This window comes from Carlito syrichta, unplaced genomic scaffold, assembly GCF_000164805.1.
Source record: "Carlito syrichta isolate Samal-C Ts95f unplaced genomic scaffold, Tarsius_syrichta-2.0.1 Scaffold287526, whole genome shotgun sequence".
NCBI lineage: Eukaryota > Metazoa > Chordata > Mammalia > Primates > Tarsiidae > Carlito > Carlito syrichta.
The window spans coordinates 899,152-926,141 of NW_007231622.1; the positions used below are offsets into that span (position 1 = coordinate 899,152).

General features: G+C 50.8%; 1 protein-coding gene across 1 annotated transcript in view; it reads right to left on the reverse strand.

The window, feature by feature from the left end:
- ADCY5 (adenylate cyclase 5) overlaps window positions 1–26,990 on the reverse strand; it is a 171,062-nt gene that overhangs the window by 47,895 nt on the left and 96,177 nt on the right. The window contains exons 2-6 of the mRNA XM_008052805.2: window positions 23,348–23,497; window positions 18,823–18,944; window positions 4,100–4,211; window positions 2,178–2,305; window positions 21–179 (exon numbers count right to left, since the gene is read on the reverse strand). Of these exons, the coding sequence (XP_008050996.1) occupies window positions 21–179; window positions 2,178–2,305; window positions 4,100–4,211; window positions 18,823–18,944; window positions 23,348–23,497 (671 nt within the window). The remainder of the gene's footprint in view (window positions 1–20; window positions 180–2,177; window positions 2,306–4,099; window positions 4,212–18,822; window positions 18,945–23,347; window positions 23,498–26,990) is intronic.

Here is a 26,990-nt window from a genome sequence, read left to right on the forward strand (position 1 = left end):
CCACCACAGTCCTCACTCACCCTGCCTTGCCGCCAGCCTCCATGTGGTTGGCCAGCGTGACATCGTTAGACCAGACGTCGAACTGCCACTTCCTGAGACCAAGGACACCGCAGTGTACTCGCCCACTGTGAATTCCCACGCGCATGTTCACGTTCACCCCTGTCACCTCCCGGACCAACCTGGGGATGGAGCAGGGGTAAGGCTGGAAGAGGGTTGGGGGCCAAGCACACACAGGATGAGGCTGCAGGTGCAGGGTAGGCGAAGGTGCAGGGGTCAAAGAAGCATGTCTCTACAGTCCAGCCCCAACACAGCTTGAGAATGTGCAACCTGAAGGGGACTGGACCCAGACTGCAGGTGCTGGCACCATGGCCAGGTGCAGCCAGCCAAGAGGGGCTCTTCCAGGCTTGGCCACAAGGTGGCGCGGTGCCACACTAAAACCCCGCGTCCCGCGGCTTCCCCTCCAGGAGGGCACCTTTGGCCAGCGCTACCCTCGGTCAATAAAGAGATCAGAAAAATGCAAAGCACTTTAGTGCCGACTTGAACCAAACAGAGAAGTTACAGCCATTCCAAACACTATTCGTATAATGCTCTTGTGGGTAAGACAAATGGCCTTTGGATTATCTGTTGATTGGATTTATCGACACTGTTGCATCCTCGATGTTAGCAGCATGATGGAGAAAAGTGGTTAACTGGGCTTCAAGGGCAGAGATATACCCTGCTCAGGAGAGAAGGGGTGCCTGGGCAGGTGTGGGGGTCTTGGGTGCTCCATGCCTTAGAGGACAGCTCAGTCCCCACCACGTGCACCACCTATCTGTACCCAGGGATCCCCAGAAGACGGGGTGGGCCCTCTCTGTGCACTTCCCCTTATGTGGGGAAGTGCTAGGAGGTGAGTGGCAAGGGAGCTACACATCTCCAGGTACGTGGGGCCCACAGGAACCCAGGGACTGCAGGAGAGGGTGCAGGTGCTGGGGGAGGGGATATGCATGGACCTCCTCAGCCGGCTGTGGGACCCGAAGCCTGACTTGGCCCACCAGGCAGGACGACCACTCAGACTCCCTGCCCCCACCCCATCACAAGAGGCTGACACCCAGCACAGGGAAGATTAACGTCAGCCATCATTTCTCTTGTCTTGAATCAGCTTAGTAAATACCTTTACCAGAGCTGGCCTTCCATTCACAGAGCCTTTGGACACTTGCTTGGGTTGATGTTATCTCATTCTGTCTTTCTGGCTTAACTCCAGGGTTATTTCCTTCATGAAAACTCTCTCTATCCCCTCAGTGGGCTCAACCGACCCCTCCTGGGCCTTCCATAGTAGTTGACCTTTCTCACCTTGCAGTGTCTGCCTGACAGTCCTCATATCTGAGCCCTGGGAGTCCCGGCCTCTCTCCCTCAAGGCTCTGTGCTTCTGGGGAGAGACTGACTATCTAGCCTAGGCATGCAAGGGATGCTTGGCAAATGCTACAGGGCAGAAATGAGCCAAACCAACGGATCTGGCTGCCTCCCTGACCTCTGACCTTGCCCAGGTTATTTCTAATGTCCAAAGTTACTGAGCCTGGATAAAATCTCCAACTTGATACCTTGGCTGACACGCAAGCTTGGACTGTCCATGTTTTTCAATGACCAGGGCTCCTTCCATGCCAGTGATGACTAAAAATTGGCCAAAGAGCCTTTTTGCTATTGCTCACGTGAAGGATAGATCCTCTCAAAGCAAAAACAACTGCATCTGAATCCACCTGCATCGTAATGTTACCGGGGAATTGTGTAACCCCCATGAGCCCACTCTTTCCCACCTGGGGAGAAGTGGAACCAGCGGGCTCTACCCCTAGCTGGGTGTTTATAGGAGACATGAAGCACCGAAGCGGGGCCCTCACATGGCCCAGGGCTCGGCCGTGGCTGCAGCCTCTCCTCCTCTCCTGGAGTTTGTGAAGCCCTCCCTTCCTACGCGCTTCCTCTGGGGAAAGCTTCCCAGGCTGCTGTGGGGAAAAGGAGCCCTTGGAGAAGACACAAAGTCCAGAGGTGCAAGTCAAGGCTCCAACTTGGCTGGGTGGTCCTTGGAAGACAGTTTTGACTCCTGTTTCCCTGTCCCCACAAGTCCAACCAGGCGGCCAGGGGTCAGTCAGTGACTTGGGCTGTGGGATGCACCCTGGAGGTGGACAGTTCTGGGAGTGGGCACTTACGAGATGGCCTCAATCATGTCCATGCCCATCTCCACGCAGCAGTGGGCATGGTCAGCCCTGGCTTCAGGCAGCCCCGAGACGCAATAATAACAATCCCCCAGGATCTTAATACGCAAACAGTGATTCTCCTGGAAAGCAAATTAATTTTACAAATTAAAAATAGTAGGAAAGAGAAGTGGGAGGGAAAGAAATGGGAAGCAAACAGATTCACCCCGTGCCTGGAATAACTTGCCTTTTAGGGCAGTGAGAACAGCCCCATGTCGGAACTTGGCCTGTCCCAGGACAAGCTTATCAGGAGAAGTGGGGGAGGGCAGGCTGGATGGTGGGGACGGAGGGACAGGCTGGACAGCTCTGAGAGGCACGCCAGCCTCCCCAGGCTCAGGAATTCACTTTTTTTTTTTTTTGGAGTTGCTGTCTCCCTCTGTCACCCAGACTGGAGTGCAGTGGCTGCTCCTGGCCACTGCAGCCTTGACCTGCCGGGCTCCGGTGATCCTTCCGCCTCTGCCTTCCAAGTAGCTGGAACTACAAGCATGTGCAACCACGCCCAGCTAATTTTTGATTTATTGTAGAGATGAGGTCTCGCCAAGTTGCCCAAGTGGGTCTCGAAACTGTGGGCTCAGGCAGTCCACTCACCTCGGCCTCCCAAAGCTCTGGGATTACAGGCTGAGCCACTGAGCCACTTTTAATGAGCCACTGCTGAGGCCCAAGAAATTAGCTGGCCCACTGAGGCTCAGCAGGCAAGGCAGCTTTGTCAGCTTAAGGAAGGCCAGCATTGTCGGCTTAAGGGGAGAGTGTCTCTGGTCCCTCTCCACGCCCCAGGAGTCACTCTGACTTTTGGCCTGAGAGTCTATTGTTTTCTGATTCTTCTTTTGCAAAAAGACTAAAGCTGGCAGAAATGAGCCTAAACCCAAAGCTTGCCTGACCCAGCAAGCACATGAGTGCCAAGAAACAAACATAGCTGAAGCAACTGCCCACCGCTGTTGCTGAGTGGCGGGTGCCGTGGATTGACTGGGATTGAGAAGGACTGTCACTAATCATCAACGAAGAGCTGTTTTGTCTGGCTCCAAGAAGTAGCTGGGATGCTAGGACTCAAGTTCCTGTGTGGCCTGGAGTCATGTGAACCCCATCCAGTGCCCAGAGCCAAGCACGTACCCTTCAAGTTCAGTGCTAAAACCCATCAGCAAGAGTGAAACCCACCACCTAAGGCCCCAGCACCTGCCCCGATGGCATCAGCCTCTCATCAACAACCTGGCCTGGCATCCTGTGTGGGCAGAAGGGAACATGTCCACATGTTGGTAGAAACTGCATGACGTGGCCACTTACACATAATGACTTTACAAAGGCCCAGAGCATCCCCTAAAGCCACAAAAGCTGGAAAAGTATAATAGAAGGGTACATGGGGCCTAATAAATGAAGGTGTCATTCACCACTCCCTGCCATCATGTGGCTTTCATACTTGTCCACACTTGACAAGTCCTCTTTCTGGAAATTTCCTGTAGCTGCCTGCAGGACAGTTGGGGATTCAGACTCATTCTCTTATCACTCTTGCCAACCTCAACAGGAAAGTGGCCCGATGGCACCTAATTAATCCCAAACAGAAATTCTGCTAGGGGCTTGGCAGCATAGCCTGTACACCTCACCACCCACTTCCACAGATGGGGCCATAGAGGGCTCCCTGCACTCTCCCACCTGGCCGGTGATACTGCTAAAAGCATCTCCAACTGAGTGTGTCGCCAGGGCCCACATGGGATGTGAGGACCCAACCACAGCCTGAGTGGCCCCTCTGCCTGTTACTGGCTCCCACCAGCGGGCTCTGCCCAGTAGGGCACATCCGGGCACATGACCATCCCTGGGGTTCAGCAGGTCCTAGACCTCAGCAGCCCCAGTCAAGTCACCCCCAGCCCGGGCTCAGGGCAACTCACCGCAGCCAGCTTGTCGAAGCGGGCGAAGAGCTCGTTGAGGGTCATGACCAGTTCCTGGGCGGTGCACTGGGATGCCAGGCTGGTGAAGCCCTCGATGTCAGCAAACAGGATGCTAGGGGGACAGGCAGAGGAGGAAGACCCTGCTGTAGACTGAACATCTGTGCCCCTCAAATTCATACATTAAATCTTAATACCCAAAGCGATGGTATTAGAAGACAGGCCTTTAAATGTGATCAGGTCATGAGAGTGGAGCCCTCATGAATGGGATTAGTGCCCTTACATGAAGAGAGATCCCTGCTCTCTGTGATCCAGGAGAGGCCCTCACCAGAACCTGACCATGCTGACCATCTGATCTTGGACTTCAGGGACACAAAAATGTAATAGCTCTCATGTACTGAGATGCTCTTAGTAGCCAGGTGCTCAGCTGGGAGCTTCCGACATGCCATCTCACTGAGTCCTGCAAACAGCCCTGAAACCAAGGGGTTGATGTGTCCATTTCATAGATGAGAGGGCTGAGTCTCAAAGTAGCCAGAGACAATAGCATAGCGGGACTCTCCTTCAAGGACTGCGCTCTGTCCACCATGACAAGGGACCCCTGAGGCTCCAGAACTAATGGTCTCAGTTTTAAAATTAAGAATGTAGAACTAAATATCTTTTGTCATTTTATTCCAAAAATGTGTGGCATATTAAGCATGTATTTTTTATTGAATATTGACAAATGATAATTTAATATGAGGTCCAAAGTGAGGTTAGAATACATGTATACATATGTATGAGTGATTGTATGATTGTACACATGATCATATGATTGTATGCATATGAATGATTGAACCAAGCTAATTAGCATATCCATCACCTCAAATATGTGACTAACTAAAACATTGTACTCTTTGATTAAGATTTTTTTTCTCTTCCTTTTTATCTTGCTACAAGTACATACCACCACACCTGGCTAATTTTTAAAAATTAATTACTTTTTAAATTATGTTTATTTTTGAGTCAGAGTCTCACTTTGTCACCCAGGCTGGAGTGTAGTGGCATCATCACAGCTACCATAGCCTCAACCTTCTGGGCTCAAGCTATCCTTCTGCCTCAGCCTTCCAAGTAGCTGGAACTACAGGCATGTGCCAGCATGTCCAGCTTATTTTTTAAAAAATCTATTGTAGAGATGAGGTCTCGCCAAGTTGTCCAGGCTGGTCTCAAACCCCTGGGCTCAAACAATTCTTTTGCCTCTGCCTCCCAAAGTGCTGGGATTACAGATGTGAGTCACTGTGTCTGACTTTTTTTTTTTTTGAAAGATAGTCTCTCACTCTCTGGAGTGCAGTGGCTTGATCACAGCTCACTGTGCAACCCCAAACTCCAGACCTCAGGTGATCCTCCTACCACAGCCCACCATGCCCAGCTGTCCTCATTCTAATGCTTTAACATCTGCAGGCAGACTGAGCATGGAGAAACTATGCCTCCAGGGGCTAGCCTATTCCAAGAAACAATAAACAACTTGCCTCAGAGTGTGCCTTTCACATGCAAACCAACCAATCCAGATACCAGGGCTAACCAATCATCCCCAGCCTTAACCATCCCAGGGACAGCACCGGGGAACCTGGCATAACATCTACACCCTGGAGCTCAGTGAAACTATTCAAACTAGCCAATCAGCAACCTCCTGGCCCTGCCCTCTTTCAGTGAAAACCACAATAAAAGCGCTTGTCCACGTTTGTTTCTTGCTCCATCTGCCTTCTGACTGACCCTGGTGCTCCCTGTGTGGTGTGTCCCCTCCTCTTGAGAACTGTAACAAACTTCTCAATGGCAATCCTCTCCTCATTCGTTGGCCTCACCATGCCAGAATCATCATACAGCCTACATTTTAGAACAGACACTGTTTTAAGCTCATTTGTGCATTAACTCATTCACATCTTACAACCACCCCATGAGGTTAGACTCCTCCTTTTACAGGTGGGAAATCCGAGGCACAGAACAGCTGAGTCACCTGCCAAGGTCACACAGGCAACCTGGCTCCACACTCCAGAAGGTGAACCTATACATCTTATGCCACCCATGGGCCCCGCAGACATCTTAAGTGGATAAAGGCATATTTCAACACTTTGGAAGAGGGAGATGGGAGCAGAGAGAGGTGGGAGGCCCCTGTGTGAGTGCTGTAGGTGGGTTTATGCTGGGCTGCTGTGGCCCTGGGTGGGTGTGGGACCCCACTGAGAGGGGACACTCTCAGCAGCTGCTCAGAAGCTTACACAAGGAAAACCACAAGGGAACCTGAAAATAGACTGGGCCACCAGGAAGCATGTCCCAGGGCTTAAGTCAGGCTGCCCCCCCTCTTTGGAAAGCACAGGAGAACAGTCCCCAGCCCCAGCCCAGTGCTGTTTCCCCGCATCCTGGCTCCTTCAACTACTCCGAGCCCAGCCCGGATCAGCCAAGGCAAATGTAGGAGGAACGTCATAAGGAGTGCAAGAAGCAGGAACAGGGACAAGAAACGAAACAAGTGAGGAAGGGAAGAGAAGAAAAGGCAAGGAGGAAGAGGAGCAGAAGAGAGACACTGCCCTGTATGCCATGGGACTCATCCCATGGCAGCCATGGGCAGGAGTCAGAAGATGAAAGGGAGTGTAGGTTCTCCACGAGGTTTGGTGCCTGGTGTCTGGCGTGGCTGACGAGTCCACTGCCCCCCCCCAAGAGGGAGGCCACAAGGCGCCTGCAGACTAGGGTGAGGACGCGTGCAGACCCCCAATCCTGGCCCACTTTCCACCTCCCTGTCTCTCAGGCAGCTGTTCCACTCAACCCAGGGAGAAGAAGGTCTTTCCCAGTCTCTATAAAAGCACCCATTCCAACAATTGTTCTGGAATTCTTCTTTCTCTCTCAGGAAATCAAAACCAAGGGAAGGGTCCAGATCAGTTGCACAAGAGTCAACAAACATGCTCAGCCAGAGTCCCCTTAGTTAATGTCAGATTTCCAAAGCAAAGCTGGCAGACAACACGACCAGCGGCTGGTCCACTGCAGCTCTGAGGCTACACAGCAAAAGCTTGGCTTTGGGGTTTGGTGAGATCCCCAGGGTAGGAAAAAGAAAGCTCCCAACCTGGAAGAGGCAGGACTGCTACTGGGCAAGGTAACCCACAGCACCATGAAGAGTAAAAGAGGTGAGTAAGAGGATGATGGGCCATCGCAGACACATGAGGCAGATGCCCAGGGACCCAGGGGTCCCACTGAGCTCAGACCTCCAGTGCCTGCCGGGGCTCACCCAGCCACCCTGGTGGGCCAGGCCTCTGCCCGCTCGTGCACTGAGATGGTCAGGCCTGTGGTCATCTCCTCTACAGGTGACCTTGCTGAACCTTAGCGAGCACCTTCCTCCACTGCAGCTCCCATCACACTAGATCAGTGGTCCCTGGGTGGGGCGTCTGTTAGAACTGCCCAGGAGATTTCACATGGAGAAATCCCAGAGCTCCAGCCCCAGACTCTGCCTTAATTAGTCTAAGGTAGAGCCCAGCTGTTGATTGTTTTTGTTCTGTTTTGTTTTACTTTAAGCTTTCCTGGTGACTTGAATATGCAGCCAGGGTTCAGTAAGACTGTACCAGTTTAAATGTCACTTTCTCAAGGAGGCCCCTACCTCCCTATTTGAATTTACAACAAGCTAGGCTCATACCTATAATCCCAGCACTTTGGGAGACTGAGGTGGGAGTACTGCTTGAACCCAAGAGCTCAAGACGAGTCTGAACAACAGAGTGAGACCTCATCTCTACCAAAAATCAAAAAATTAGCTGGGCGTGGTGGTGTGCACCTATAGTCCCAGCTACTCAGGAGGCTGAGGCAGAAGAATTGCTTGTCCCAGGAGGTCGAGGCTTCAGTGAACCATAATGATGGTGGCGACAGAGTGAGACCCCAACTTTAAAAAATCTACAACTCCTCCCATATGTCTCTCTCCTTTCCCTGCCAGTTTTCTTCATTGCACATTTCACCACTTAATATGCTATGTCTCATTGTTATTATTTATTGTTATGCTCCTTCTTTCTCCCCTCATTATAACGTAGACTGAGGAAAAGTTTTATCTATATTCGTGACTATGTCCCCAGGCCTGTATAATCTGCAACTGAATGGCTGCCTCACAGTTCTGGAGGCAGGATGTCTGAAAGCAAGATGTCGGCAGAGCCATCCTCCCTGAGACTCTGAGTAGAACCCTTGCTTGCCTCCTTCTAGCTTCTGGTGGCAGCCTGTAAGACTTGACATGCCTTGGCTCACATCTGCACCACTCCAGTCTCTGCCTCTGTCCTCCCCTGGCGTTCTCCCTGCGTGTCTGTGTTGTCACTTGCTGTTCTCTTATTAGGACACCACTCACATCAGATGAATAGCCCACCCTACTCCAGAACCTCCTTGTCTTCACTTAATTCATCTACAAAGACCCTGTTCCAAATACAGTCACATTCACAGGTACCAGGGGTTCCATGTGTCTTCTAGAGGGACTGGGCACAGTGGCTCACACCTGTAATCCCAGCACATTGGGAGGCCAAGAAAGGAGGATCACTTGAGCCCAGGAGTTCAGGGCCAGCCTGGGCAACATAGTGAGACCTCATCTCTATGAAAAATTAAAAAAAAAAAAAAAGAAAGAAAAGAAAAAGCCCAGCTAGTTGGGAGACTGAGGTGGAAGGATCACCTGAGCTCAGGAAGTCAGGCTGCAGTGAAAAATCATATCTTCTAGGGGGATACAATCCAACACATGATAGTGCCTGATACTTATTGGTTGAAAGGAAGAGAATTTTTATGGTTTAAAAGCCAAGTGAGAGGCAGGAGTAGTAACTTCAAATCGTGAGCTCTTCCTTCCGCCCCACGGACTCTCAAGCAATGCTCACGAACGGAACTAGTAGTTGAATGGTTACCCGGGACGTGGGTGGCTTCCTGGCTCTATGCCAGGAGACATGGGAAGCAACACTGGTGTGTGAGGAGCCTCTGGGTGCCTTAGAAAACCCAAGCCTCCCTCCAATCTCCTGGGAATCTACCCTTCCTGGCTCCGCCTGAGGCTTTCACCTGATGCTGAGGTCGCCAGCCCAAAGCCAGGAGGAGGTCACTCAAAGCAAGGCTTCTAAGTCGGAGTGAGCAGAAGCTCAGACAAGGTCTCTGAAGCCCCCACTCTGAAGCACCCGTGGCCTCCCCCACAATTTATGGAAACTGCCACCTTCACATTCCCCCACTTCCTGTCAGAGGCAAAGTCACATTTCTCGGCCGCTTTCCGGGAGGATTCTGCTGAGTGACTATCACTTCTGGAGGCTCCTCTGTTTTACGAGGTTTACCCAACAGCAGACTGTCTGTTCTGCCGGCCAAGATTTCCTGATCTGCTCCTGGGTAATTCTGAAGGCCACTTCCTAACTCCATGCTGGCCCAGACGTGCAGGAAGGCGCTAATTCATCGATTAGCTCCCACTCGAGAGTTCCTCTTGGTAATAGGCTCCAGCCCTAAGGCGGGCACCCAGGAGCTGGGGCAGGGCTGTGCTGGCTGCGTGCGCCTCCCTAATTTTAGCCTGCCATCCGTCACTCACGATCGTCTGCGTTCTATTCCAGGGGCAGGGGCGGGAGGCATCCCAATGGTTCTTCAACAGCTCCAACCCAGCCTTCCCTGCATACACTTGAAGCACATTTCCTCTTGGCTATTCCCTCTCTCTGTCAACAGGCTCAGGGCATTATGAAGTTGTCAGTGCCTGGCCCTGCTCCTGTGCAGAGAGCCATATCCTGTGGCATCTCTGGACAGCCAGGAGCTGACTTCTTCTGGTCGTCTGGGTGAGTCTGAGGTGCTGACGATGGGCTCCTCTGATCTCTGGCAGCCACATCCAGGACTGTGCCAGGGTCCTGGGTGGGGACGGGAAGTCTCAGCCTAGCTCCTCCCAGGAGGTCGAGAGCTGAAGGTGCTGGGGAACAGGGCCTCACAGGGCAGGAAGTGCCCCGGGTGGCTTAACCATCAAGACCAGGTCCAGAGCGTCTGGGGTCAAGGTATGTTCTGGAATCCACTTTACTAGCCTCAGGGTCTCTCACAGGCCCCTCCCACCCACCCAATTCCCTCTCTTTTTGACCTAGAAGGCTGCCCCCTGCAGTGTGCCCACTTTCCTTGTTCCCAATCACCCAACCTGGAGAGTCCCTTGGGTGCACAACCTCAGTAAGGTAAAGCAGGGGCAAGGAGTCACTATCATCCACAAGGGAAGTCAGCACAACCAGGGATGGTCTTGTTAATCCTGGGCAGAATACACACCAGAGGGCTGTGGGATAGGCACCAAGGAGTGGCAGAAAGAAGTTTCAAGAGAGGGGCGTAGGAACTGGCAGCAGCCAGAGCCATCTGAGCACAAAGGCTGGGAAAGGATGGGGGAAAGGCCCGTGACAGCCTGCTGAACACTGGTATCTGCACAAATCCCATCAACAGGGAGAATTCCCCCTGGCACAGCTGTGTCCTCTGCACTTTCGCAAGGATGGGACATCTTCCTTCAGCAACTGGAAACCGAGAGGAGGGGACCAGTGACTGGCTTGACTGACAGGACTGGGCCCAGGGTCAAGGTATGTCCTAGAATCTACTTTGCAATCCTGGAGGCCTCCTGCAGACCCTTCCCACCCACTCAACAATGCCCCCTCCTTGTTCCTGCCCACCTGAATCCTATTCCACCATCCATACAGTGGGACACCCCCTCACCCCCCACAAGCACCTGCAGACATTCTGTTTAAAGAGTCTGAGAGATCTAGGGAGAGGAATCCCAAAGCAGAGCACACAAAAGGAGGGAGGAACTGTACCAAGACCTAGCAATAGTCAGTGACCTCTGAGTGGTGAGACTATGAGAGTTTTTATTTTCTTCTCTGTGCTGCTCTTATTTTCCAATGTTCTACAAAGAACATAATCCTTTCTATAATTAAAATGTTTATTTTTATTTTCAAGAACAAATCACATTCTTCTTTTGGGACCTGATTCTAACCCTTTCATCTTCATGGTGTCTTCCTTGATTCACACCAGCCCAGAATAATCCTTCTTATGTCTGGATTATTATAAGAATCAGAATAAGAAATCACAACTGATTCCAGTTGTTTGAAAGATATCAGTGAACATGTCCAACTGGCCGGCAACCTCTCTGCTCTGTCTTCTCTCCCTTCCTACTCCCCAGGGTCCCCATTTTAAGTCCAGAGAGCTAAAATCATAAGTCCTAGCTAGTTGCTGGCTCCATTTCCCACCCATCCCCATTCTGTGTCCCAGGACAAATTCAGGTCTTTTGCCAGGACCCCAGGTGAGAGTATGGAGAAGCTGGAGGCAAGGGTGTGCACTGCTGGGAGGAAGGTCAAACAGTGTAGCCCCTCTGGAAAACAGTATGGCAGCCACTCAAAAAGCTAAAAGCAGAGTCACCATATGATCCAGCATTCCATTCTGGGAATATAACCCAAAGAACAGAAAGCAGAGCTATGAACAGATATTCATACACCTATGCTCATAGCAGCAATATTCACAATAGACAAAAGGTAGAAGCAACCCAAGTGTCCAACAGACACATGGATAAACAAAATGTGGTATGTACATACAATGGAATATTATTCAGTCTTAAAAAAGGAAGGAGATTCTGACACATGAGGAACCTTGAAGACATTATGTTAAGTGAAATAAACCAGTCCCAAAAGGACAAATACTGTAGGATACTACTTATATGAGGTACCTAGGGTAATCAAATCCATAGAGACAGAAAGTGGAATTGTGGTTCCCAAGGGCCTGGGGGAGGCAGGAATGGGGAATTTTTGTTTAATAGGTACGCAGCTTCAGTTTGGGAAGATTAAAAAGTTCTAGAGACAGATGGTGGTGATGGCTGCACAACAAAGTGAATGTATTTAATGATACAGAAATGTACACATAAAAATGGCTCAGAGGTGAGTTGTATTTTATATATATATATATATATATATATATATATATATATATATATATTTTTTTTTTTTTTTTTTTTTTGAGTTGGAGTCTCACTCTGTTGCCCAGAATGGAGTGCAGTGGCATGCTCCTGGCCACTGCAGCCTTGACCTGCTGGGCTCCGGCAATCCTTCCGCCTCAGCTTCCAAGTAACTGGAACTACCGGTGCGCGCTACCACGCCCAGCTAATTTTTTTGATTTATTGTAGAGATGAGGTCTCGCCAAGTTGCCCAGGCAGGTCTTGAACCTGTGGGCTCAGGCAATTCACTCACCTCAGCCTCCCAAAGCGTGGGATTACAGGCTGAGCCACCAAGCATGGCTTATGCTAAATAATTTTATCACAACTAAAATAATCTTTTTTTTTTAAAGACTCAACCCCAGTGGCTCCCCAGCTGGAGCAGCTGGGTTGTCAGGCTTGGCTCAGCCCTTATCTCATGGTGAGGGCTGGATATTCCCTAAGGAGTTAGGACTGTGTCTTTGTTATATAGCTGGCAGGCACATAGTAGCAGCTCAGCAAATGTTTGTGGAATAAAGTAATAACATAAAGACCATGCATATCTATAACTGGCCTGGGAGTAGAGTTCGGAATACTTTTCTTCTTATCAGGTTTGAGGTAGAAATGTAGGATGTTCGTGGCCCCTCCCTCATGTGGTCTGCTGGTTGAGGACATGAGCCAAGGTAAACATTTTCCACCCTTGGCCTAAAGGGTACACGATCTGCCCACGGGTATCTGAGCATCTTGGACATTGTTGCGTGGTCATTATAATTCAGAACCATGCTGCTGCTGAGCCAGACGCCAGAGAAACCTGGGGAATGCAGCCAAGTCCTTGAAGAAGACAGGAGAGGAGATAATAACCTTAAAAGGGGGAGGCTGGGGAAAGGTTGGGGAGAGAAGGGATCTGAGGAGGAAGGAATCCGGGCAGGGTATCCTCTCCAGACCCTGCCACACTCCCAATGTGTGAGGAGGGAGCTGGTTACCCTCATTTCCACACTGAGTTCAGCAAGCTGTCTGCCAGGACCCCTGCTGTGGTCCCACAGGGCCCCTGGGTATCTGGGAAAGAAGGTCTGATTAAAGTTGGTGAATCAATACCCTTCATCCTGAACCCTGGAGGTGGGGGCATGTGTGTGCGCAACACACACACACACACACACACACACACACACACACACACACACACACACACACACACGGGAGCCCTGTAGGGAATATGCTTCTTAGGCAGACAGCCCCTAGAGGAGGTGGCCTTCTCCCCTTTTACACAAAGAAGACTCTAGAATGAATCTTGCCCATCCCACTACCTATGACTTTTAAAGCTCAAGGGCTCCAGCTCAAGGCCAATTGGGTACGGGGTCATCTTCATTCAGAAGGGACCCTTGAGGAAGTGGAGGATCCTTCAGTGCCCTTTCAGGCCTGGCTGAGGTATTTTCTGTCCCTCCCCCCAAACCTTCGGGGTACTGAATTACTTGATCTTGACTCTCCCCTGGTATAGTCTGCCCCACCTCAAGGACACTCAATCTACAGCCTCCCAGGCAGGTTCAGGGCTGGGAGCTTTTCATACACTAGCCCTGCAAGAAGCCCTGAGTCAGGCTGCCTCCCACCCCCTGCCCCCCCATTACAGACTCTGCTCCTTGGCACCTTTTGTCACAATTGTAACAGAGTAACTGAGCAGTAAGCTGTCTAACATTTATACCCTGCAAAGTCCTTGTCTCCTGGTTACTACTCTTGTTCCTCACAGAGTGCCTAGTATATAGGCAATTATATGATAGACTCATAATTGACTAATTATTTATTCTTTAGTGTCTTCTCTAACAGAAGGTGAGCTTCATGATGTCAGAGACCTTGACTCTCACCCTTAATCCACATTGTACTCCCTGCCTCTAGCTGAGTGTCCTGGAGTATGGCTGGTGGTCCCCACCCTTGAGGCAGAGGTATAGCATTAGTTGAACGAATGAGTGAATGAACACGATGACCCCATGTTACAAATGAGGAAACTGAGGCACAGATTAGGTGTCTTGCCCAAGTTCCCAAAGCCACTAAGTGGCAGAGTTGGGTGTGGACCAGTCTGCTCGACACAGATACTCATCTTGCTCCATTCCACAACAGCTGACCACTTAGTAAGGGTGACCTGGTGGCATTGAGATCTGTCCTCTGGCCTCTGGCCTGTCTACTATGACCCATGTGGTACCTGCTCCAGCCAACTGCTTCCTCCAACCCTGTGGAGGTTGACTGACCTCTCTCCTCCCTAGGCAGAGCTCCAGGAGCCCTTCTTCCTCCAGAGCAGCCTCTGCTGGCATGTCCTGGAGGACCTTGTCCCTCCCAGAAGTGGGGACAGCAAAGTCTCGCTGACCCTGGAGTATCTGGCATGGAGGAGGATAAGCAGGAGGGCTTGCAAGTCACGAGCCCGACATCCTGGCAGTGGGAAGTCCCAGCTGACCTGTCCAGCCAGAAGGGCTAGAACATTCCCATTTGTCACCATACATCAGACAGGAGAGGTATCCTATCTTGGGGTGGGGGCGTCTCTTGGGAGCTTGTGGCCTCTGGCCTGCCTCCCTCTGTGGTCAGCAGTGGCTCAGCACCAAAGCATCCTAGAGGTTCCTGGGCCAGTCCCTGACTGATACCCCAGGAAGTGTAGGCTATACAACTATTTCTCTCAGGGCCAGGGCAGGGGGAATGAGGTCATAGAGAGTGGTGGCCCCTGCCTGTCACCCCTCCCACCCCAATCTAACTCTTCTCTCCATCCTTCCTTAGATCCAGACTCTTTTTCACTGTGGAGTTGATTTATTTTTCTTGTGGCCTTGTTCTTGGTGGGGCCAGAGAACAGCATGTCGTCACCCTCTCTAAATATTATATCTCTGCAGAGAATTGATGAATATGACTCATCACCCTTCCATTCTCAGCTAGAGAATCCCCAGGCCCTTCCTTGTTGATAGGAGTGTGATCATAATTATAAAAATAACAGTAAGCCAGGCTCGGTGGCTCAGCCTGTAATCCCGCGCCTTTGGGAGGCTGAGGTGAGTAGATTGCCAGAGCCTGTGGGTTCAAGACCCGCCTGGGCAGCGAGACCTCATCTCTACAATAAATCAAAAAATCAGCCGGGCGTGGTAGCGCATGCCTGTAATTCCGGCTACTTGGAAGGCTGAGGCGGTAGGATCGCTGGAGCCCAGCAGGCGAGGCTGCGGTGGCCGGGAGTGGCCGCTGCACTCCAGTCTGGGTGACAGAGTGAAACTCCAACTCAAAAAAAATAATAATAATAACAGTAACAGCAATAATAGCAGCTTACAATTACTGAACACTTGCTATGTGCCCAATATTGTGCTAAGCACTTTCCCCATATCATTCCATCTACTCTTTGCCAGCCTGTTAAGTAGGTACTCTTCCTATCCTGTTATGCAGTTGAGGAAACTGAGGTTCAGAGTAGCTCATTGCCTATAACTTGTCCTGGTCACAGAGCTAGGATACAGCAGAGCGGCAACATGCAGGGATGCTTAACCCAGACCCCAGGCCTAACCACTGTGCCCCCTGGCTCTCCACAAGTCCAGCTTCAAGGTGTGTTTTCAAACTGTGATATCACCCTCCACCTCCTACTCAACCCCAACCCAAGACAAATGTTCAACCCAAAACAGAGACCAAAGTAAGAGCAACCAGTGCTGCTAATGGACCCTGGAAAGAAGCCACAGCAGGATATTTGCATATGATTGCCTGTGCTGGCCTCTGATGTGTACCAGCCACCTCTCTCTCTGGCAGTGTTAGAGTCAGAATTACCTCCGTCCCCATGAAAATTACAGTGTCTTGGTTTTTCTCTCCTTTCATCTCTTTCTTTCCTGATTGCTGTCATTGATCCTGGCACATTCGAGACAGATGCCCCCACTATGACTGGGGGCTGATGAGCTGGCCACTCTGTGATTAGAGCACTATTCTTTTATTGACCAAAGTCACTGCTTCCACGGGAGTGGGGAGAGAGGCGTCACTCAAAGGTAATTACCATGGAAGAGGCCCAAATCAGACCCTCTGACCCAGACCCCTTGCTGCAGGGCTGGGGGTCCAAGAACCAGCAACTGTGGGACAGATGGGGAGTCAGATGATGCCTGATGTGTGGGAGGGGAGAAGGGAAGAGAGGACAAGGAACTGGGAAGAAGTGCAGGGGTGGCCAGGTGAGCCAGCTGCATCAGCCAAGCCAGGCTGAGAACCTCTATGCTTGAAGTGCCAGGCTGTTTCTGAGCAGAGAATTTTCTGGATTTCCTTCATGTTCTGTATGAGTGAAACGTGGAAGGTGCTGCTGAGCTAAGAATAATCAAGGAAAGCGCCTTTTGTCCATGCTGTACCAGGGACAATGCTTGGGCCAGCGAGGTGGTTATAATAGGACCAAGAGAGAAAATGCCAGAAGTGGGGAGCTCAAGGGCTCAGCTCCTATGTGTTGGGAACATTTGGTGGGCCACCCCTTCCCACCTGCAACTCAAGTCTCTGGAATTTGTTCTACTAGGGAAAGCTGTTTCTTTACATGTCCTAAGGTGAAGACCTCCAAATTTAAAGAGCTACCATAAGACAGGAAAATTCCCCAGTGGCTCCTCAGTCACATAGACACACACACACACACACACACACACACACACACACACACACACACACACACACACACACACACACATACTGGAAGCCAAACCTCTCTCCTTCCTCTCCTCGGGTCCCCTGTTGGCCCAAGGGCTCCCTAAGTCTCCTTCCCAGGTATACAAAAACATCTCTTCAGTATTCAAGCTAGGTAAAACCTGATATTAGAAAGCTTTCTGGGAGCAATTTCCCCACTTAACAAGTATTTTGGACAAGTTTCTTAATTTCTGTGCCTCAGTTTCCTTACCTGTAAAATGGAGATAATCACAGTACAGACTTCTCATATTTGGTGTGAGGATTAAGCGAGTACACAAAAGCACTTAGGGCAGTGGATTAGTTCAAGCAAGTGCTGCGTAAGTGTGAACTGTTACTGCCAGTGATTACTCTGCTGTGGGAGGACAGAGGCGGGCGTGAGAACAAGGAGCAAGGAAATTAGCACATCCACACATCTAAAAGGGCCTAAGCCCAGAGCCCGCAGCACCCTCAGACACCCCTGGACATGGAGATTCAGTCAGGGGAGCTTCCTTCCTGAGAGACTGAGGCAGCCGCTGCTGAATACAACAGTCCCTAGCTGGCAGAGGAGCATGGATGGGGGTTGAGAGATTCCGAAAACTGAGGATAAATGTGTTGTGCAGATACATTTTTTTCTCCCAAGGGCTTAACGTCTCAGTCTTGGGAGATAGACGGAGGAAAAAAGCAGAATTGAAAATCTTGGATCCCAGGGAACACTTGGGGACTGGGCAGTTCTGCCTGCTCTGCATGAAAAAACCTGCCATCAGCCTCACCTACAGTATGCGTGCACGTGTGTGCGTGTGTGTGTTTGAGTGTAATAATTTGCATGAATCCATTTAACCCCTTTACTGAAAATTCAGCCCAAGTTTCCAAAGGGTTCTCTTTACACCAACTACAGAGGACTCATGAGTTCTAAGAAAACTTGCCTGGGTAGAAAGAACTCTCTCGAAGACAAACCCAGCAGCTCCTTTTCTGGGCATATGGGAGGATTACAGGGCTCTCCAGGAAGTCATGCTGGATGAAGGCCACTGTATCGCTTCGTGTCCCCATGGAACCATAAGCAGATTTTGCACTCTATTAATCTACATCTGTTTGCACATCCCTGCTGTCAGCAGCTTCTGTCTAGGGAGGCAGCGAACACACAGTGGAAGGACCGTGGGCTCTGGAGCAGCCCACCTGGGTATACTGTTCCCGGCTGGGACCCTTGACTCTCTTTTCTTTCTTTCCTTTTTTTTTTTTTTTTTTGAGTTGGAGTCTCACTTGGTCGCCCAGACTGGAGTGTAATGACCGCTCCTGGCCACCGCAGCCTCGACCTGCTGGGCTCCGGCGATCCTTCCGCCTCAGCCTTCCGAGTAGCCGGAATTACAGGTATGCGCTACCACGCCCGGCTGATTTTTTGATTTATTGCAGAGATGAGATCTCGCTGCCCAGGCGGGTCTCGAACCCGCGGGCTCAGGCAATCCACACACCTCGGCCTCCCAAAGGCACGGGATTACAGGCTGAGCCACCGAGCCCGGCGACTCTCTTTTCATCTAGAGCAATCCCCACACTTTTTTCTTCCTCCATGATTAACTTTTTTAAAAGTTCAGAATGTAGACTGTCCCACATTCTGGGTTTGTCCAATTGTTTCCTCGTGGTGCTTTTTTTTTTTTCTTTAAACTTTGTATGACGGAAAATCTCAAATACAGTAACACAAAGTAAACAGAATAGGAGTTCGGTCTATAAATTGGGGTGCTGGTAAAATTAGCCACCAGCTTACAGGGCTGTCAGGAGGACTGGTAACAAGGTGGGCAATGCTGGGCACAGTGTCTGGCACATAGATGTGGACATTGCCAGATGATGGTGCAGATGTGATGACGGTGGTAACATCTGGGTCCCCAGTCTATGCTTTCTGTCTCCCTTGTTAAGTTAGATGTTCCCCTCAGAAGTTGGTGGTACGGTTTCCTCCTTTCTCTCTCCTCTCCCTGCAGTCTCACTACCCCCTCCCACCTCTTAGGAAAGTTACCTAGGACACAGTGACAACTCACTCCACAGGCCTCGGGGTGCGGGGCTGGAGTGTTCCAGGCAACACACTTTCCAAAGCCACCAGGCCACTCTGTTGGGCTGTGCCCACTTGAAAGGAAGGAAGTGGGATGTCTCCCTTGGGGTCCAGTTCTTCCATGCGGCCCTCACCCCCCAGCCTCACCCCTACCTCACGTTGTCATGTTTCTGGATGTAAATCTTATGGAACATCATATCCTCCTGCTTGGCGTTGATGTCTGCTTTCATCTCCATGGCAACATGACGGGGAAGGACAGACAGCAGGAGCCGCTCCTGCGGAGGGAAGTAGATGCTTTCGTCACTGCTCCTTCCTCCTGGCTGGCAAGGGCCCTCTGCTCCACATCTGTGCCTTGCCTGCAGGGCCTTGGAAAACCTTCCAGCTTTCTTGAGACTCATAAGGCTAACACTTGTGTGTGTATGTGAGCAGTCACGCCCCTGGGGCTATCAGGTCCCATCTGCCTGGGACACTTCTTGGTTCTTCGGCATAGCTTGCCACATGGCACAAGGAACTCCTGGTGAGCCTACAAGTACTAAGTACCTGGGGTTAGAATCCTGGCTGTCACCTGAGGCTCTGTGTGACCTTGGAAAAATTACTGAACTTCTCTGAGTCTCAGGTTCCCCATCTATAAAACAGGGAAGGGGTTGCTGAAAGCATTAAATGAGAGTCACTCAATCATCATCAAATATTTATCGAGCACCTACCACGTTCTGGGCACCACGCTGAGGGTCAGGAGTTATAACCAAGAGGGATTCAGGCAAGGATCCTCCCTCACAAGGCTCCCAGTCCCATGGGGGTCTGGGGTACTAAGGGAGCACTTGCAGGGATACCTGACCAAGGCTGGGAGAGGAAAGTCAGAGAGGGCTTTGTGGAGACCAGAAGGATAGGGTGGGGAGGACTCTCTAGTTCCCCTGGAGGACAGTGGCCCAGTAGAGAGGGAAGCAAGTCGACTCCGAGAAACCAAGAGAAACAAGACCAGTTGCAGGGGAGGTGGGAGAGAAGTAGGGAAAAGGGCCATATTAGCTCGTTACAGGGTCCAGATGTCATCCCTTTCCCAGTTCTCCCCCCCAGCTCCAAGGTGCCTGGCTGCCTCCCATGCCAGGCTTCCTGCCAACATAATTCTCTCATCTCTTGCGTTTCGTTCTAGCTGCCTCCAGCCCTAGACATTCTCTTGTCCCTTATTCCACATCAGATGCTGGGGTCACCCATGCAGCCCTGAGACTCTTTTCCTGCTTCTGTGTCATCTCTGGCTCCTCTCGCTCCTTCTGGCCCCAAATATGGTGTGTCCCACCTCTGTCCTCATCCTCTTCATGCCTGCCCTCTGGAAGCAAGTCCATGACCAAGACTTCCACTGCCAAACAGCCACCTCCCATGTCCCTACCTCCTGTCTAGGGCTCATCAGTCTCCAGCTGGGCACCTGGATGTCTTGCCGCCGCCACCTCGGCATCAGGCCCAAACCACACTCATTTTCCCTCACTGTCATTCCCCGCCTGCTCTTCTTTTCAAGTTCCCTGCCTTTGCCCGCAACACCCTTGCTCTGCTGCACAAGGTCGAGTCCCTGCTCAGGTGAGGGGCTTTTGCCTTTCAGATCTTTCTCTCTGAGACGCATTCTTCTCCCTCAGCCTCAGGCCCTGTACAGCACTGTTCAAGTCCTGCCAATTTGGAAACGGCTCTCACCTGCGTCCTTTCTGTTCTGGGTCCTCCTCCACTGTCCACATGCGGTTCTCACCCAGCTCTAGGATTCTGGTACGCTGCACTAGCCAGGCAGCCTTCCTTCTGCCCTCCTTGCTGCCTGTGCTGCCCCAGTCTCTCCAGAACACCACCTGTGCCATGCCCCTCCCCTGCTCAACACCTTCACGGGTTCCCTGGTTCTACCAGCCACATGAAATATGGACCCGCTGAACCCACTCTTTCTTATTTCCCACTGTAGCCCAGTGCTCCGGTCCACCTGTCCCCTTGCTGTGCCTCACCTGTGCCCAGCCCACTTCCTACCACCCCAGCCTGCTGCTCTGCTCCTTGCTGAAGCAGCCTCTCCAGCACCTCAACCTCGGCCTCTCACAAGCCCAGGTCACCTTCAGGTCCAGCCTGGATGACCGGGTGGCCTCTGGATCTTTCTCTGTCTCCAAGCTTGCCACTCCTGGTCCATCCTCCCCACTGCAAGCAAGCGAGTGCCTTTTTGAAAACACATACCAGACCACATCCTTCCTATGCCTCCTGAAACTTCCAGGATCAGCCCACACCCATAGCCTGCCCTCGAGGTTTCCATGGTCTCACTCTTTTCCTCCCTTTTACCTGCTGTCTCAGCACCCCTAAACTGAAATCCACACTCCACCCTGGACAGAGCAGACTACATAAGGTTCCCAAACTTCCTGGAATCTGTCTGGCCTTTGCACACAAGCTACCCAGCTGGTGTCACTATCCCCACTGCTGCTCCTGACCTTCCCGCAGGGTCTCCCCATTCCCAGGAGGAAGGCTGGCTCTGACCGCCAGCGACCCTCCCCAACTAGGCCTCTTGTATATAGCCCCTGATATGCTACAGGTCAGTGGCCCATTCACTGTGTGTGAGGAGAGACCGCCTTGGAGGCCGGAGCTGCTACTCCTCCAGCATCACAGCCCAGAGCTGTATGCGGAGGAAACTAGTCAGTTACTGAAGGGTGGTATCTCCACAGGTCTGCCTGGCCTCCCCATGCAGCAGTAAACTCGGCCATTGAAGGCCATCTCATATTTACTGAACTCTCAGGAAGTAGTTACTGGTGAGAGAAACTTGAATTAAAGGACAATTCTGTGAAAATATGACAATGGGGAGGAAGTGTGCTACAAATTGTTTAGATTCATGAGAGGCCTTCCCACGTGTATAACTAACTCTGGGGCTGAGGGCCAGGAGGGGTGGGCAGGAGGCAGCCAGGGGAGCAATGAAATCTTTCATCAGATAGCACCTAGAAGCTTTCCCTGGGATAACAAGCCGTTCTTTCTGCGAGGCTTGTTGGCTCTAGCTGCTGAGGAGAAGTGCTTGTCCCCAGGAAGCAAGCTTCCCTTCCACAGAGGGTTGGCCCCTAAACATGGCCCTGTGGATCTGGTGAAATGTCCAGCTTGGCCAGGGCCAGAGGAAGTAAACCGTGATGAGCTGTAAAATGGTCACTCTCCTAGAGAAGGGATGAGGCCCAGAAGTGAGAGGGGACAGGAAAGGAGCTGAGATCTCAGGTGAGAGACACTGGGGCCTGGAATGGGGAGGAGACAAGGGGCTTTTGAGGAAGGCTGGGCTTAGAGTGTGAGCACAGTGCAGTGTGCCAGAGGTGAGGCAGGTTTGTTGACAAAAGACAGTGGGAAGACCCCAGGAACACCGCCAAGCATGCACTTCCTTCAAGAGGCTGGACCAGGAGCCCAGACAGGGCCAAAGAGTAAATGAGGAAAGCCAGGCCTCAGACTGGTCTGCATTGGTGGGAACATGACAATACTTGAAGGGCACAGAGGCAGTGAGGGAGGGAAACAGGACCGTGGGCCTGGAGAGGCACTGATGAGCTTCACCCCCTGGCTCGGCTGTCCAGTGTCCCTGGCCGTGTTACTGTAACTCACCCAGGATGCATCCAGATGGAGTCAGGGACGCCCCCCCATGGTAGTAATCCGCTCTGCACTCAGGGTGGCCATAGCACGCGCTCCACGCTGGCCAGGAGATACAAGTGACTACTGCTGTCTGGGTCGTTTTCTCCTTGTCCCCACACTCAAAGGCAGTGACCTTCCATGTTCACATCAACCAGTGGATCTGACATAGCACTAGGCATGTGAGGGGCTCCACCAATGTTTGCTAGGGAAACACTAACATAAAGGGGGAGTAGGCCTCTCTGGTTTGGAGTAACCTTGCTGCATAAGAGTCAGTGGGTACCCCATTGCCCCGCTGACCTACCCACTCTCTCCCCTGGGGTTGCCACGGTCCCCTCCGGGACTCCTGTCTGGAAGCTATGTCTCAGAGTCACCAGACCCCTACAGTTCACACACAGGAGAGGAGACCATAGTGATCCAGACCTGTAACCCAAACAGGACTCTGCCTCCCATGGTGGGAACGGCTGAAACTCCCCCTCCCACCACACCCTTACCCAAGAGAGGTGCACGTGGGGCAGGTCCCTCTCTGCTCCAAGGTTCACTGAGGGAACCCCCCACCCAAGTCTGTGGCCCTGGGACTGGCCTACCTTCCCCCACCCAGGAATGTCTAGGGAGAAACAGGACTGTCTTCCATCTCTGCACCAACCAAACCCCAGAACTCAGCAGAGAGGAACAGTCAAGTGTGGGGTGCCACGGGAACTGCAGCCCCTGTCTCCTCCCCCTTCTCCCTCATCCCTCCCCTGGGGAGCACTTTAGTGCCAGTTGAGAATGCTGGAGGGGCGTGCAGGGAGGGAGGAGCCTCTTGTTGCTGGGCTTGCTTACAGACCACAGGGACTCCATGAAGAGGTTATGGGTGAGGACAGGGTAGAACTCTCTCTCCGGAGTCCCTCCAAGAGGATTCCCACAGAGCCAGGAATGCTGGACTCCCTCAAGGGAAAACAATCCCTGTGCCTCCTCCGGGGGAGCAGAGTGAGCAGCTGAAATGAGCACCGCCCATGGGGGAGGGGCAGAGCCACACCGAGGCAGGTCTGGAGTCTCTTTACTCCCTCCCGCTAAGCAAGGGCAGGAGGGCCTCACTCACCTGCTGCTGGTTCTCCCGCTGTGAGTGGAGCCGCGCCTGGATGCACTCCCGGGTCTCCTGGAAGGCCTGTCTCTGGGAGACCTCGGCCGGGTAGTGGGTGCAGACGCCCACGATGTTGGTGCAAGAGAAAATGAGGACATTGGAGACAAGCTGCAGAAGGAGAGAGGACCACACCAAGCTCAGACCTCGATCCTCTCGGTCCCAAAGTGTGGGGCCCCCAGCCCCGTCTTAGCAAACACACAACTAGTGCTAATAAACAAATTCGGAGGACACCAGCAGCTGACCTCTGGGAGCAGCCAGGCATAATCAGTCAGACTGTCTGATATCTGCCAAACCCAAAGCTTGGCTGTCCTGTGACGGGGTATGGCCCCCTAGGGACACCCAATCACCTAATAATCATACTCATAACATCCAACATTACAAGGTTAAGTGTACTGATGGTGCTATAACAAAGTTGGGTGTACTGGGGACAGCAGGGGCTGCATGGAAGGTGCAACCCTCACCACCCTTGGTGGGGTTTCACTTTTGACGGCACGATATAGTCCAACATAGGACAAGGGGCTGCCTTCCCTAGAGATCACCTGCAATGAACCAAGGCCTCACAGGACCCATCAGGTCCCCAGTACTATGTTAAGTGCTCTAGGAAATGAAAGGACAAGGCGCCTGGCTGGCCAAGACCAGTGTCCACAGTGGATCTCCACTCCTTCCCTCCCTAGGCTTCCAGATTTTCTCCCACCAGCTCCGACAACCCACTCCTCCAGCTGAGGAGCATCTCACAGCTCCCTTGCTCCTCACCGACTGGGATGTGTATGTGGAAAAATACCACTGACCCTCCAGGTCAGCAAAGTCAAGACTGGAATTCTTTTGAAAGGAATATTTACTGAAAGTCTAAGGGAAAACGAAACACAATACAATGCAACCCACACAAGCAAGTTTTATGGCACATTTTAGATCCTAGTGAATGATGTTTAGGTAAATTTCTATTGGCAGGTAACATTCCTGGGGTGTCTGAGTGTTCTGATTCTGGTCGTGCCCTTGCCTTTCTGCACTTTAGAAATCTAATCTCTGGGAGACAGAGCCATGCCCAGATGCTCTGGCTTCCAGGTTTTGAGCCACACCTCAGTTTTTCCCTCCAAAAACTTAATTCTTAGCCCCAGCTCCAGAAGGCGAGCTCAAGTCAGCCCCCACACCTTCCGCTGTGGCTCCTTCAACCCTTGGGAGCCCTGTGCTGGTCCCAAGTTCTGAAGAGAGGAAGGCACTTGTCCATTTACTGGGACTGCCAAAAAAAAAAAGTGTATACACATTTTAAGAGATGTTTGCTGTAATCAGAAATGTCTGGATGCTGATGGTAACCACTTTAAGCACCTCTTGTAATTGCAGAATTCAAGTGTGACTTGTATTCATCTTATTGAGTATAAAAATTTAATACAGTTTTCTCCTTTCTTAAAATATGTATACATTTTTTTTTTGTATATCCCAGAGAGCCTTTCTCTTGGGACTTTAGCTGCCTGGCAGTGGCCTGGCAGATGACTCCTAGTCTATTCTGTAGGGGCCTCTTTGTCTCTGGAACCTAGAAGTACTGTCCTTGACTCCAGTCTGTTCTGCCTAAAGGCTTTCCTCAGCACAGCTTCAAGATGGTCCCAACCTTCATCCGGAGTCCTCAGCCAGTCTAGGCCTGAGGTCACATGGGCTTCTTGCTGTATGTAGTACCATCTTTCCCTAAAGACGTCCTACAGTGTGTCTGCCCATGAAGAAACTGTCTCTTTCCCATTTCAAAGTCTTACTCTTTCCTGGCTGAAGAATGCTCTGAGCTCCCCATGTGCCTTCTAGGAAGGGGCAAGCTCAGATTACTAGCTCTACCACCTCTGTTGGCTACTGTTGCTGACTCACGACTCCCACAGCCTTCTGCCCCAGCCCCATCCACCCCAGAATCCCATCACTGTCATTGTATGTAAAGACACGGCATGAGGAATCTGACCTATTTCTCACAAGAAGGAAGACCCCTGTTCTTCAGAAACTTACAATCCAGTTGAAGAGTGTTAGAGATGGTATGTTTGTGTCCCCCAAAATATGTTAATATGTTAAAATCCTAGCCTCAATGTGAGGGTATTAGAAGGTGGGGTCTTTGAGAGTAATTAGGCCGTGACTCTCTGCTTTTCACCTGGTGAGGATATGAGGAGATGGCCATTTGTAACCCGAAAGAGGATCCTCACCAGAACACAACCATGATGGTATCCTAATCTTGGACTTCTACTCTCCAGACTGTGAGAAATAAATTTCTGTCTATGATATTCTCTTATAGAAGCCCAAACTATCTAGGACAAGGATATAAATGATAAAAACTGAAGCAGAACTTGCAATATGAAGCAGAAATTGATTCATACCAAGGGGTAGAGGGGAGTGCCTGGGTTAGGGAGGGGAGGGAGGATGATGAGAGAGACCTCTGGGCAGGCCTGGGGTACACTGGGGTCTCTATATTAGGCAGATGTCTGTTGAGGATGGCAGGCGTGGGAGAGAGCATTCTTGGAGAGAGCAGCCAAGAAAGCATGGGCATGGGAGGCCCATGTCCCCAGGGTACTCTGAGCCCTTGAATAAATAATTCATGTTCTCTGATTCTCCAGGAGAAATCCACAGAGAGAGGAAGGCACTGGGTGATAAAACAAATAGGAGCTACTTTCAGACAGGCTAATGTATCATGATAATACAACATGATCAAGTGGGGTTTATCCCAGTAATGAAGGCTGATTCAAGTTCAAAATCCATCATTGTAATTCTCCCTGTCAACAAACTAAAACAGAAAAACCGTATGATTACTTCAATGGTTACCAAAAAATCATTTGACAAAATATGACATATATTAATGATTTTTTAAATTCTTACCAAATTAGGAATGGAAGAAAAGTCCCTTAATCTTATCAATGGCATATACAAAAACCTACAGCTAAACATCATACTTAATGGTGAAAGACTAAATGTCTTCCCCTAAGACAGGGAACAAAGCAAGGCTGTCCTTCTCATTACTCCTATTCAGCATCATACTGGAGATCCCAGGCCATGCAATAAGAGAAGAGAAAGAAACAAAAGGTATACAGATTAGAAAGGAAAAAATGAAACTGCCTCTATGTGCAGATGTCATGATTGTCTACATAGAAAAACTTCAAAAAATCTACAAAACAACTACCAGAATTCATATTCAAGTTTAGAAAAGTTATAGGACACAAGATCAATATACAAAAAGCAACTGTCCCTCCAGCCCTTGGGAGAAGTTGTGGCTCCTCTAGCCCTTGGGAGCCCTGTGCTGGTCCCAACTGTATTTTTATATATGAGCAATGAATAATTAGAAGTAAAATTTTTAAATTTGACCTTCTGTATCTATAGTTTTTGCCTCTGTGGATTAATCCAACCATGTATCTAAATCCTCTGATTCGAAGAGTCAACTGTACATATTTTCCATCAATGGATAGTTGAATTGTGAATGTAAAACCCATGAACACAGAGGGTCAACTATACTATAAGGGACTTGAGCATCCAAGGATTTGGTATTCACAGAGGGATCCTGGAACCAATCCCCTGTGGATATGGGGGAACAAATGTACCATTTAAATAGCACCAAAACCATGAAACACGTAGACAGAAATGTAAC